The 14,073-nt window shown below is 40.4% G+C and overlaps 1 protein-coding gene across 5 annotated transcripts; it reads right to left on the bottom strand.

Moving 5' to 3' along the window:
* Positions 1–5,818: 5,818 nt before the first annotated feature.
* Positions 5,819–13,625, bottom strand: LOC103720730 (RNA polymerase sigma factor sigA). Of its 5 annotated transcripts, XM_008810573.3 has the most exons (11): positions 13,473–13,623; positions 12,171–12,236; positions 11,383–12,088; positions 10,558–10,756; positions 10,388–10,480; positions 7,623–7,751; positions 6,951–7,004; positions 6,781–6,858; positions 6,623–6,685; positions 6,282–6,394; positions 5,819–6,127 (listed from the first exon to the last, which is right to left on the bottom strand). In XM_008810573.3, exons 3-11 carry the CDS (start codon positions 12,069–12,071, stop codon positions 6,019–6,021), a joined length of 1,527 nt encoding a protein of 508 aa, XP_008808795.2. In that variant the 5' UTR covers positions 12,072–12,088; positions 12,171–12,236; positions 13,473–13,623; the 3' UTR covers positions 5,819–6,018. The 5 variants fall into 5 exon arrangements, with proteins under 5 accessions (XP_008808795.2, XP_008808794.2, XP_008808796.2 ...); XM_008810572.4 differs by having other exon boundaries at positions 11,383–12,236; positions 13,473–13,624; XM_008810574.4 differs by lacking the exon at positions 12,171–12,236 and having other exon boundaries at positions 11,383–12,120; positions 13,473–13,624.
* Between the last annotated feature and the right edge of the window lie 448 nt (positions 13,626–14,073).

Here is a 14,073-nt window from a genome sequence, read left to right as displayed (position 1 = left end):
TTTTCTCCCTTCATGCAACTGCACCTCGTAGGCCACTCTCTTCTTTCATATCAATGAGATAAAATACCACCGAACAACATTGAAAGATAATAAAAAGTACAAAATCAATGATTTTTGATAATTACAGATAACTAAATTTGTTGCCGCCAAATCTGGGCTAAGATCGGAGCACAGCTCGGACGATCCTGAGGTCGGCTGGAGACAAGCTGAGCAAGCTGAGAGAGGTCATTTACGACCTCTACTTTGGTCATGTACGACCTAGAGAGGTCGAGCGGCAAGCCAAGCCTTTGGCATGGGGATCGGTCTTCTACTTGGGCCATTACAACCTAAGGAGATCAAGTGGCAAACCAAAACTTTGGCCTAGGGGTTAGTCTTCTGCTTGGGCTATTTACAACCTAGGGAGTCCGAGTGGCAAGCCAAGCCTTTAGCACAGGGGGCGGCCTTCTACTTGGGCCATTTACAATATAGAAAGGTCGAGTGGCAAGTCAAGCCTTCTGCGCGGGGCCCGGCCTTCTGCTTGGGCTATTTATGACCTAGAGAAGTCAAGTGGCAATCCAAGCCTTCAACAAGGGGGTGGACTTTTACTTAGGCCATTTATGACTTTGAGTTCAATGTTGGACTAGCCTTGAGGAGGCCTCAAGCGTTCCTGGGGTGTCTCTTTTATTGGGGCCCAAGCGTCCCTAGGATGACCCAACTTGAATACAATTGTCGCAGTCATCCAATCTGAAAGACAAAAATATGACAAAAAGAGCTTTTATTAGAGATAAGTTCGGGAAACAAAGGATCTTACTAATAATAGGTGTGAGGGTTGCCGTAGTTTCAACCTTGTGGGATTGAGACGTCGCTGAGGTGCCCCAGCCTGTACGTTGAAGACTTTCAATTGCTGATTTCGAGTTCCTTTGAAGGCTTGAGTCTAGTGATGAGGACTTCATGCTTAGTTTTGTTGTTTGAGGTGGAGAATTTGAATCAAGAAGTGTACCCCATGATTACTCTATCAGGGCTAGTGAGTATGGGACCAGTCCCGCTACCGAAGCCCACACACATGTAGGATCCATGGTCGTTCGATGGTCATCCTTTTGAAGAGCTCGATTATTTGAGGCACTCGGGGCCTTGGTAGGTCTGCCAGCAATGGTGTTGATGATGTCTGCTATCGGATGATTGTCGATCGGTTTCGGAGATAGTGGATCAGAGGCTATGGTGGGTACTCCTTAGTTTTGCTAAGGGTGCACATACCGGTCAAGCTGCCTACACTGAATGAGTGCTTCAAATTTGTTCTTGAGCTGCATACACTCCTCGGTGGCATGGCTATAGTCTCGATAAAAGTGACAGTACTTTTTCTGACCTCTCTTAGTTATCGGGCCCTTCATTGGATGCGGAGGGTGCAGATAGCCTTGGCCTTCAATTTTCATGAAGATCTAGGCCCTCGGGGCAATAAGAAGGGTTTACTTCCCAAACTTTTGAGGAGGGTTCTTGGCCACGACAAGGCCCTCTCGTGCCAAGATGAGACACTCCTCGGCTCTCTTCCCTCCTCGCTTTCCCCCTTTCCCTCTAGTAAATTCATGATGGGAGGCCATAGCTTCCTATGCATTGGCATGCTTGTCGGCCCACACCAGCATTTTGGCAAAGTGAATGGGAAAGCACTTTGTCATGGAGAAGAGGAAGCTTGATGGCCGCAGGCCGCCCTTCATCGTTGACATCAACCGATCGATCTAGGTCACGAACCTTCAGCATCGCCGTATTGAAGCTGCTAATAGTCCTTGAGGAACTCTTTCTTTTTCTGCGTGATATCGAGGAGTGCATCCGAGCCGCAGCACCATATTCGGCTGGAGATGAAGTGTGTCGCAAAGTGACAAGCGAGCTGTTCGAAGGAGTGGACGAAATTAGGTTAAAGCCTGAAAAACCAAAATCGAGCCACCTTACGAAGGGTTGCGGGGAACATCTTGTAAAATACGGTGTCAGTAGCTCCATTTAGCATCATGAGAGCTTTAAAGCTCTCAAGAGAGTCCGGGGGATCCGAGGTGCCGTCGTACGGCTCTACCTGGGGCATCTTGAACTAAGATAGAATCAGTTCCTCCATGATCCGCTTGGCGAAGGGTGGCTCTGAGGAGAAATTGAAATTATTGTTCGCCCTGAGATCCTATCTCCTGAGGACTCAAATCTGCTGACCCATATTCTCGATTCTTCAATTGAGCTCGGCATCCTGTCGGGACAGAGGCTCCATGAAGCGAATGGGTGAGAGGCACTAGATGGAGACCTCACCGAAATGGGGGTTGGAGTATGCTATTTTCTATTCCAATTGGGATTGCTCCGCAGAGTATGCCAACACTGGTGAGACCGTTCCGAATTTTGGCATTGGGAGTTAGCTAACTATGTGCATGTCATGCGCCGGCAACCAAGAGTGTTGGCTGGGTTGGCTAGATTCTGGCTGGACTAGCTATGGTCATGCCGTTGCCTACTATAGGCCCTAGACCGCCAAGGCCAGCGTCTGTATCTGTTGAATGAGCAGGTCGAACTGCTCATTACCTACAGGCGCAGTGGGCCATTCTAGTGGAGTTGGCCCTAGGCTTTGCAACGACCCCCAAGAGGTCGGAGCGCGGCGCTGCAAAGCACTCAATGCATCGTGGGCTCCTTGCATCTTCATGTTGGTTGTTTGTCCCCTCGATGGGTGTCGATGTTGCTGGGGGCTGGTGAGCCCTTCCTCTAGCTTCAATCTGTTGCCGTCGAAACTGGGTTGAGGTCGAAGTGCAGCTCGAACGATCCTGAGGTCAACTAGAAATGAGCTGAGCAGGTTGATTGAGGTGCCGGGGGTAGATCTCCTTTGTCTGTGGCCTGCAAAAAGTCTACTTGTTAGAGAGTTTCTAGTGGGGTTCCTTTCATTGCCTAAGTCAGAATCAAAGGGCAATAGTGTGGAAGTAAGGAAATTTCAGCAGAGTATAGGCCCTATGAGTAATATTGTATACGTACCTTAGGTCTCCCGGGCTGCCTCTTTATATACGAGAGTGCATTTTGTCATTACCTGACTTGACGTGGCATGCCATGATAGTCAGGTAACAGCAGTAGTACGGCCAAGGCATGGGTGCTAGTCCGTGTGGGCGGTGGGCAACACCGATGAGGCATAGGTTTTGGTGCTTCCATGACTTTAGGTCGCCAATGTTGTCACTTGTTAGGACTGTCAGTCCTTGTCGACATATGTTGATTGTTCTCCTCGGCTAATGTCTTCTCGGCTGGGATCAGGGTCGCTCATTTTGGTCAGTCGGCTGCTTAGCTGGGGTCGAGGCCGTTTTCCTCAGTTTACGTTCGGGGTCGAGGTGGCAGGTCTGGTCCGAGATCGAGGTGTCCAATATTTTTCTTAACAAAATTTATCAAGTTATACAAATGGAATATAAAAATTCTTAATTATCCATGGATCACAAAATCATCCATACTTCCTCTGACATGTACGCAAATATTTAAATTTAGTTCCACTTAGAAGATAGTAAATTGTTTTTCTATAAATCTTTTTGTTAGTTTAGAGCTAATTTTGAGCTGGGTCTTGAGCCTCAACTATATCCATTTTCGACCGGGTGATGGCCATCTCTAGTCCCAACCAACACACGCACATGAAGGAAAAAAAGAAAGATTTTTCATTTTTTTCAGGTAGAGCCCATCTATTTTTTGCCTCTCATCTATAAAATTTGGTAATTTATATTTGCTACAAATCTACTAAGAAATACTTTGGAATTGTTATGGCAGATATTATTGTATTTAAAATTTCAAGCTAATGTGCATGCGAGTCTCTTATTTTAAGCTTAATATCAAATTATTATCACCTTGCATAAAAGGATGCATGATTGTGATTAATTAAACAGTTTACTAGCTATTTCTATTGAACAATAATCCAATCCCTCATCCACATCCTTAAAGATATAGTATAGTTTGGACAGGCACATGGAAACCAACAATCAATATGCAATGCATGCTAAAAAAATAAAATAATAAAAAAAAGTTCAAGGTAAGGCCTATCAAATGGGTATCAAGAATCATGCTGGTATATTACTAGTTCAGTACGGTATGAGATATATATCATACCAAGACAAACTTTCAATATTTTTCTCAATTTCACATATGGTTCTATCTGATCGACACTTGAAGGTACACGTACTGGCAATGTTACCGCATGAAATTGGACGGTAAAGATTGGTACCATATGGTATAGGTAGTTCTTCTCTGTTTGGATTGGTAATAGCGCTCATACACCAAACCGAGCTTTGCTATCTACTTAGGCATAATTATGATATATATAAATATTTAAATTTAATAAATCTAAATAGTTGTGGTTTATTTATTTTTTATAAATAATCTTCTTGACATAGTTGTGGTTGTCCGCTACTAGGGCATTGTCTTTCGTTATTATTTGCAAAAAGTTAGCTCGACGACAGAGAACAATTTGTGTCTAGATGGGCTTCTTATTGAAACCATGATCCTTTTTGTTAACAGCAACTTCCACATGTTCGTTTTGATATAAGCAACAGCAATAGAGGAGGACTCCACACACATTCCCTGCCCCCATAAAGGACATCAGGATTCCTCCATGCCTTATATCTCAGCGAGTCAAAAAGAGGTGAAGGCATCTCAGGAGTCATGGCATGGTGCTTGGCATGAAAAAAACGAGAAATCACACCATTGTCAAGAGTCAAGTCCACTTAGAAGTCATCTAGCTCCATAACCCAAAACCTTCTATAAGCCATCCCAACCTGGTTTCTATCGACCACATACATAGCAAATACCATAAGCTCTGTTCATCTAGTGGATGTCGAGCATTGAATGCGAGAATTGGAGGTGATCAAACTCATTGCTGCAAAAAAGAGTCTGGTTTCCTCCAATGTCTCACCTTCACTGCTCGACCGTAGGAGAATGTGGGGCGCTGAATGTGAGAATTAGAGGAATCTGAACTCGTAGAAGTTGATTGTCTCACTTTCGACAGCTCAACAATCACAAACTCGGCTCGTGGGTTTCCTTGTTTTGGGGCTTTGGATGTGAGGATTGTAAGGCACCGAGCCTTCCCAGATAATGGCGGGTTCGGTGTCCTCCAATATCTCACCTCCATCCACTCCAAGTGTGGTTTGGATTCAACAAAGAGGAGTAGGGCTCTGAACGTGAGAATTGGTGGAAATCAAATCCATTCGTGTTTGCTTCGGTGGGTTTGATTTCCTCCAATATCTCACCTTCAGCTGCTCTACTATTTCCCCCGTGCTGCAGCCAGTATTTAGAGCAGGCAAGCTAGTGATAGTTGAAGGAAGCAGCTCTATCTTACAGTAAGCTTGGCTTTCTCCTGTCATCTTTACTAAAATTGACCTAGTAATAACAAGTATGTAAGCATCCACTTCTACATTGTGTAGTATAATGTGCACTCATTTGAGCATTGGGGGCATAATGGCCAAGTTCAAAACAAACCATTTTTTGCCAAAAAAAATGAATCCAACCCCTTTTTGAAGAAAAACATATATAATTCTTTTCTGCAAAAATCCCCTTGGTAAGGAAGTTTTCTTTCATACCATGCAAACCTTAACTTGATGGCAGGAATAAAGAAATGCCTTCTATGTGATAGATTGAAGGAAGCACCACGGACATGATAAAAGAACACAGGATTGAACATGGAACACCGACCTCCCACCAAAATTACGTGGACCTCCCAAAGGTTGAGATATTCCATAGCAGCATACTTATGGTAAATATGCAAATCCCTTGAGCATAACTCTCCTCCATACATGACCAACGCCATACTCTTCTCATTTACAAATGCATCTTAAGAACATAAATCATGCTTCAGCTAGAATAGTTTGCACCATAAGAAAAATAATAATCCATCTTATTGCAGGTGAGTATTTCCATTTGTATTCCAGATCTCAAAGTTTTTAGTTTAAATACATCTGTTCGCACATGTACATGTACAATGATTTTCCAGTGAGAAATAACTCTAGAAATACATGCATGTTCCATATTCTCTTTATATATATACAGTGACCGCAATATGCGGTTTCACTGTTTCACCAACAATGCCTCCAACCTCCTCCTCCTTGCGGCATGCTTCAGTTTCTCCAACGCGACAAGCCCCACTTGCCTGACTCGTTCTCTCGATAAGCCAAACCTGATGAACAAACATCACCATCAGCAAACATATGTTTTTGAGTGTCACTCTGTAGGTTATAAGGTCTGTTTGATTAGGTGCAGTGCAGGAGTAGCTGTGCTTAAGCAGCTGTGTTTAACCTCCGAAAACGAACACATTTTGGGATTCTACTTACTGTCTGCTGATATCCTCCCAAGTATGGGATTCATTTCCTATACCATAATAGAGCCTAATTATGGCTCTCTCCCGTTTGCTAAGGGTCGCATGCAGAAGCTTGTTAACTTCATCCTGTAATGAACAACACAGATGGCAAAAATAAACCAGAACCCGAGATGAAAGCATGAATCCGACAATCATTTGACATCCAATCAGGACCATGAGGTGAACAATTGAATTATCTTTAAGAATGTAACTTATTATGCAACAGAATAAATAAATACATACAGAATATTTTCATGAGTAAGAATGAACTGTTTATCTTCATTATTTTCACAAAAGCGTATGCTCTACAAATACCTTGAGAGACCAATCTTCAAATCCATGCCACGGAATATTTGCAAGGTTCTTGTCTGCAATATACTAAATTTAAAGCAAAGATAATATCAGGTTTACGATATACAGATGTTTCGATCGGGAATAGAGTTTTGATTTGAAAAATGAGTAGATAGACATACACTATGAAGAGTCTCGCCCGGAAGTCCATTCAGTGAGGGAAAGGCTTCCCTATCAAGAGAAAATACCTTGCTGACAGCCTGCATTCTGACCGTTCATAGTAAGAAGAAAAGAAATATTAACAGCATCATATAAACCAACATCAAAAGGTTGGACGAATGTAAAAGGGTACCTCTGTAGCATTCTTGACTTTCTTTGGCGACATATTAAGGGACTCCGCAATGTTCTGACAAAGATCAAAAGAAAATAATCCATTTATACAGAATGATTAGACATGTTATTCCACCTATCTCCACTTACTGTTCGTAAGTCTATAAAGGACTTGCAACCATGGTGCTGAGATTACTTTCTAACTAATATGAAGAAAGGTTGATTTCCTAAATGCAAAAAAAAATATCTCAGCCATGAAAAAAGGAGTTAGATGGGGAGGAGGAGGAGAAGGAGATGAGTAAGGATTATAATTGGCATCAAAACCCAATTTTGCACCACATGAGAAAAAAAATAAAGGACGCGCGTGTGAAGAATTACGTAGTTTCATGGCAAACATCATCAAATGGTTTTTTTCAAGGCCATCTATGTTATTATGATCCAGATGTTACAAGGAAACTGAAAATCAAACAACATATGTTGCTGAAGTAAAACAAATCCATAGCTGAAAAATTAAATTAGGTTAATACAAAAAATAAATTAGGTATGTTGCACTTACGTAGTATAAGCCCATAATATCCCTATATATTCACAAGCCATGACAGACGATGCTGTACTTATGTATATTCCAACAGAGATGGAAAAACATGAAGAAAATAACACTTCTTTAGTCACTTAAATGCAACAAATTACTTACATCTATTGATGGCATAACTCCTTTATCTTCCAATCTAATCTTTGCATTCCGAATCAAACTTAATCTTTCATGTAAATGGGAAGGTAGCCTTAAAGTTCTGGAGTTTTCAACCAGTGCTCGTGAAACACCCTAGCAACAAGAGAAAGCCAAATGATTAGTCTTAGCGCACCAAAAAAAACACAACTGAGTTATATGCTATTCTAATTTCGCACATAAAGGAAGAGCTCACATTATAGAGGGACTTGCTGAAACTTGATGGAAGAAGATTGTTCAATTTTGCTCAAATTATAGACCTTAATCCTTTATCATACACATATTCTACATACTCTTAAACAAGGTAGGCCAAACTGGACCAGACTGCCCGGTTTGTCCCGTACTAAGCCGACCCGGTGGAGAACTAGGTCGGTTCGTCTATTAAATTCGGTTCTTGCCCCAAACAGGCCAGAACCAGACCGAACTAGCCAAAATGATTCGGAACTGGCCGGTTCCATTCGAATTTGATGTGAACCGTCCGGTTCTCACCGAGTCGACCCGGTTTGGAATCGGGCCCCTTCCCCCTTTTCTTTTTTTGTAACATCTTCTTAACTGTTTGGTTTAGGCTTTAAAGTCTAAACGGCTCCCCCTTCCCTCCAATTTGCAAAATCACACTGATTTAATATGTGATTAAAGAAAAATCCAAACTTAAATAAGGTGTGCTTCCTCTCTCCTATCTCATTCTCTCTATTTTTTTGAGGAGGCTTCAAAAATAGCTCGAAATTTGCAAAATAAGAAGATATCATGCCAAAATTTTTGATTTAAGCTTAATTTTATGATATATTATAAAATTATGAATGATCTACACAATAACATAAAAATTTTAAATTTTTAGATTATATATAATTTTTAAAAAATTAAAATTATAATTTTAGATTAAAAATAAAAAATATATATTAAAAAATATGCATTCTACATAGGATAGAGACCATGGTGCACGATTTGGTGGAGTCTGTGAGATACAATTGCATTTAGGAGATAGGCTCCTCAACATCATTCAGAAGAACACTAGCTGTAGATGACCTCACACATAGAGTAGGATCCATATACGTCTCATGTTCCGAGTTGTATACTGTATCTTATTTTCCGCAGCCACAGATAGCTTATGACCCATACGAATACACATATGGATATGGTGCGTCTGAGAAATCTTTCGGTGGCTACTACCCTATGCAGTCTGAAGCATCTTACGAGTCGAATTTTGTTACCAGCTTATTCAGATGGACTTCTTCACAACCGTTTTATCAGCCATTATCAGCTAAAGGATACCTCTCAGAGTCAGAGCTTCAGCGAGAGATCCGAGAATGCTTATAACTTAGAGCACATTCCTTACGGGATGAATACACAAGACTACAACACCACTTAGTTAGAGGGGTAGGCTGATCTGCCTCCTAACTATGCTAATGATCCGGATATTTATGAAAGGCATCACCATTCGATGAGATTTTAAATATGAGTATGCATGTTGCATTTTAAATATATATAATTGATTGTATTATTTTATATTTTTATCTCAATACTTGATTTGAGGATATTTCATATTGCTTCTTATAGCATGCAATATCTCACTAATCATTTTATATTTTGTATCATTTTAAAACAATAAGATGCATCATTTAGGTTAAATTGAAATCATAAAAATATCAAAAAATATCAAAAAATATCAAATTAGACTTAAAATTGTTGAAAAAGATTGATTACCAATTAATTAAATTTGAAAAACTCAAAAAAATGGGTGTGTCGGTACGGTACCGAGCCGTTACCGTACCGACCCATTCGCTGACCGGTACAGGTTCCAATACCGGTTCAGTAGACCTTGCTCTTAAATATTAGATACTAATGCCTTTGCCATACCCCATGCAACTCCTCCACTTCCCCATAAGTGGCTAGAATTACGTCCTCTCACATAACGATAATTTCATTACTTGTGCACCATAATAATTAACCTAACAAAAACAAAGCTAAATTAAAACTCCAATAATACTTATTTATCAACTACCACCCTGTGTACTTCACGATTACCTTTCCTCAAGGGATCTCTTTCAGATCGATTTGCATTTTTTGTTGATTCCGAAGGAAATAGCTAAAAGAGAAAACTAAAAGTGAAGTATTGGTGAAAATGGAATTTTTTTCAACATCCTCTCCCTCAGCGTAGGTATCATCTTCTGGCCAGATCATCTTTGGTCATCAATAATGGTTTCATTGGAATGCATGATTTTACCCAGGGCAGTGAAGATCAGGGTAGTGCGATACCAAGTAAAATAAAGATGCAAATCTAGAACTCTTCTGACATATTTTCCCTCACTTTTCAGAGCTATGCCACAAAAAGAAAATGATAATTTATCTTGAAGCCAGAAATCCAACACCTAATCATCTGATCTTATACTGTAATAGAACAGAGAGGAAATCAGCACTTTCTTAACATGTGACTATCATCCAGATATAATTAAAATCCTGAAAATAATCTTCCATAGGCAGGAAAAAAATAATGCAAAAGTCATAACTATACCGACTTAAATATTAGCATTATAGATAAGGACCATGCATCTGGTAGAACAAAGAGAAACAAATCAGACTGGAATCTCAAATAAGGTAAGCAACCCAATGTCATACTTTAAAAGGAACCAGGACTACGGATTTTCTGAAAATGGAACCTATAATCCGCAATTCATCCTACATAATCCAAGCTATTCAACTCATGGTTCCAACTAGGCGCAGCCAATTAAACTCACCTGACGTATCCACCAGTAGACATAAGTTGAAATTTTACAGCCCTTTGAAGAATCAAATTTCTCTATCCCACGAAGCAGTCCAATCAAACCACCCTAAAACAAAAAAATAATTTAGACTGGACAAGCCTATGATGGTACTGCAAAACTAAGAGGAAGACAACAGGACGTACCTGAATCAGGTCAGCCATCTCAGCACCCAAGTTATCATATTTTTGGGCTATAGACATGACCAAGCGAACATTACTCATTGCTAGCTTCTCCCTTGCTAGAGAACATTCAGTTAGTTTTGAATGCAATTCAGCATGTGACATCCTCAAAAAAGATGCCAACTGCTTATCAGAGGGTTCAAACCCCAATTTTTCCTTCAGTCTGAATCAACAGCAAACTCGATTAATGGATATGATAGATTTACAACAGAAAAAGGGAGGAAAAGCATGCAAACTAGTAGTTGCTGAGTTCACGTTTCCTTTGATAATGCAAGGACAATATAACAAACTGGATATAGAAGCTAGGAAATGGAAAATGGGTAACATTCCTTATAAGGATACATTTGCTGAGGAATAATTATCAAATTTAAAATCTACTAAATAAATCCTATTTCTATCATTCATATTATTTTTACTTCTCATATTCCAGCAGCAAAATATACTATCTTTATAAGGGTACTTATTCTGAGAATAATGGTAGTGCCTAAAACAAGAATTGTCATTGAAAAAGATTGAAATTTTAATTAATTTTATGTAGGCTTCTTAATCCTACAAGATACTCATTGAAGAGAAATGCATCATAGCTAGAGTTTTTTTTCAAAATTTTTTGCTTCACAAAATTGACATAAATAATATATGAAATTATCAAGGTTCTCTTTCTCATTGGATTCTCTAACTAGAAGGAGGTGAACTAACATCAGACAAGTAGGAAAGCAGGGGCACAAAAAGATTATCAAGCAATGTTTTTAAAGTAAACGACTCCTATCTTTTATTAGAGCAATTACTTACTTCATTCTCTTTTCCTCCAAGGAAAGACCAGCCCTGATTTTCCTTGACAAATGCACAACTTCAGCATGAGTGAGCAGGTTTTCACTTACTGTGCCCCTCACATAACCTCTTACACGCGTCTGCAGCAATTCAGGACTAACAGTGGAGCGAAGCTCTTTTCCCTCTTCCCCTCCGTTAAAAGGTTCCATATAAGCACTCCGATTAAAACATCTCCTGTGGGTAACTGTTCTCCTTTTCCGAGCAGAAATCCCTGAACGAATAACTTCAGTTTTCTTGCAGCTTTCTCTAGGATCATCAACTGTCTTTATCTGTTCAAAAGGAAGCTTCCATTGTTTTTCCAGCATAGACTTCTGCAGCAAAATTAGGACCTCTAGAGAATATTCAAGATCGGATTCACCATCCTCTAGGGGATCAGGCCTCCGAAACCAGGCATCAGCGGTCGAAAGAGCGGCAGTATCGACATGCTCTTTAAGCGCCTTGATAGCTTGCGAGTGCCGATTTGATGGGATATTTGTGCCAAAATTAGAGGATCTTTTTGCAGCTATCGTATTCTTGGTTGAGGAAGTTGAAAATTGCATTGATCCATGGTCTGGGACAGCGAACAGCTTCTCAGCAAGATCAGCTGGATAGAATGAAGTGCTCAGAAGCCTCTTTCCAGTGCTTAGCCCAATAACTGCAGCCGTTGCCATGATCCTGCTTCTTATGTCTGCGCATTACCATCACACTTTGTCAAGAACCCTGTAGAGCCAAAACCATGTCATCTGAACTTTAAGATAATAGCAAGCCACCTAACAACAAAATGATATGCCTTCACCGTCTTCGAGAGAAGCTCCAGAGCACCTCAAATTCAGTTACTGGTGATAAGATGAAAGGGATGATCAAAATGCCATCTCACAAGAACAATGAATCAGAACCAACATATCTAAGTAGAAATTCAATCAGACAAGCTTCGAAAGAATAGAGAGTAAGGAACGGCGGCAGAACAGTACACAGCAAATCCGTCCAAACATCTTTCAGTCGAGAGCTTAAACAGAACAGATTCTTAAATGATAGATAATTAGGATAGTCGAAGAAAACATGGGAATTACATAAGAATCTCTTTCATCAGCCGGATAAAGCAATAACAAAGCAAGGACAGCTTTGGGCGATCACAAGTCCTAAATAGCACATAAATGTTGTAGGAAAGGGATATAATAGGCATCTGATCCACGAGCAACTCTACAGAGGGCAGAGCTCAAATACCTCTACAACCAAAAGTTGACGGAAAGGTTTGAAAGGTTGCTTGCATGAAACCAGTCAAGTAAATATTCTTACGAAACCAAGAGATGTCAAAACAAATTACATGCAATAATAATGGAAGTCATCAGAGTTGTGCTGATAAAGCTGGCTCTAGTCTCCCAGGGGAAATTTGCCAAAGAATTCCCATGCACTAAAATCCACATCCAAAGAATATTTTAGAAACACAAATTCAATGACAAGAAGAACAACCCATGTTCAAATCCAAATGTTGAAAGCAGAAAGACGAAATAGCCGAAAGAATAAATTAATTTTGGCCTTCAAAACCATGTGCATGTGAGTACATACCGATTGTATTGCGGTATTAACCACAAATATTCAGGGAAAGGATTTCTTCTTTTTTCTCTACTGCCTGACATGCCATGGCTAGAATCATTAATTAACACGGAGAGACTTACAGGCAATCAAAAACACAAAAAGAAAAAGAACATTAAAATCTATCGGGTTCGATCATTAAATTCTATCTAACATCAATAGCAAGAGACCATCTGCTGCAGTCGGGTGGGCATGGAAAACTGGTGCTCTCAGAAAAATTTAGCAAGTGGGCAAGTTCGGAAAGACAGGATATAGCTGACAGGAATCAGAAATGAGCGAGATCTCTTGTGTCATAAGTGAAGTGAAAAGAAAAAAAAAAGGATCAATACCGCACGACACGTCCACATGAATAATTCATAACCGGAGAATTACCCCAAAAAAAAGTGGAGGAAGTGAATCCAATCAAAACCAGGAACTAAGTTTGGGTGATCTTTTATCAGTTAGATAACTCAAATTCTACAAAAGCTAGCGTGGGGTACCTGAGCCCGAGGAGATGTAGGCAGGCTGGAAGCTCGGTTGGTTGGTTGGCTGCTTGGTTGCAGCGGTGAAAACGGAGAGACCGGCTTGCTCTCTTACGGGGAAGCTGGCGAGCAAGCTGCGGTTCGGCCCTTTTGTTTTATTATTATTATTATTATTATTATTATTATTATTATTATTATTATTATTATTATTATTATTATTATTATTGTTGTTGTTGTTGTTGTTATTCTTATTTATATTATATGATTTGTTTTTGTGGGAATGGGGGTGGGGGGAGGGGATATGGGTGAGAGGACGGCCATTGGTTGGAGGAGATATTTGTCGCGCTCGAGTGGTGCGCGTGGTTCCTTCGGGCGCCCACCCTCAACCTCAAACCACAACCTCAACCTCCGGCCCAGCCTCAGCTCGGCAACCCGACAAACAACATACAGCGCCCATAGAAACAAATCTAACGGATCCCACGCCATCTCTTCAACTCATGGGGATCATTTCAAGAAGTAAATGGTTGAGGGCGCCCCTCGCGTACCAACAGAGTATTAGTCTTTCCAACCATATTAAGATCATCAGATTTATCAAATCGAGAGTACCAATTGTGACAGC

Source organism: Phoenix dactylifera, chromosome 17 (assembly GCF_009389715.1).
Source record: "Phoenix dactylifera cultivar Barhee BC4 chromosome 17, palm_55x_up_171113_PBpolish2nd_filt_p, whole genome shotgun sequence".
Classification (NCBI taxonomy): Eukaryota; Viridiplantae; Streptophyta; class Magnoliopsida; order Arecales; family Arecaceae; genus Phoenix; species Phoenix dactylifera.
Note: the sequence above shows the minus strand (reverse complement) of the source record. Positions and strands in the feature narration are given on the sequence as shown.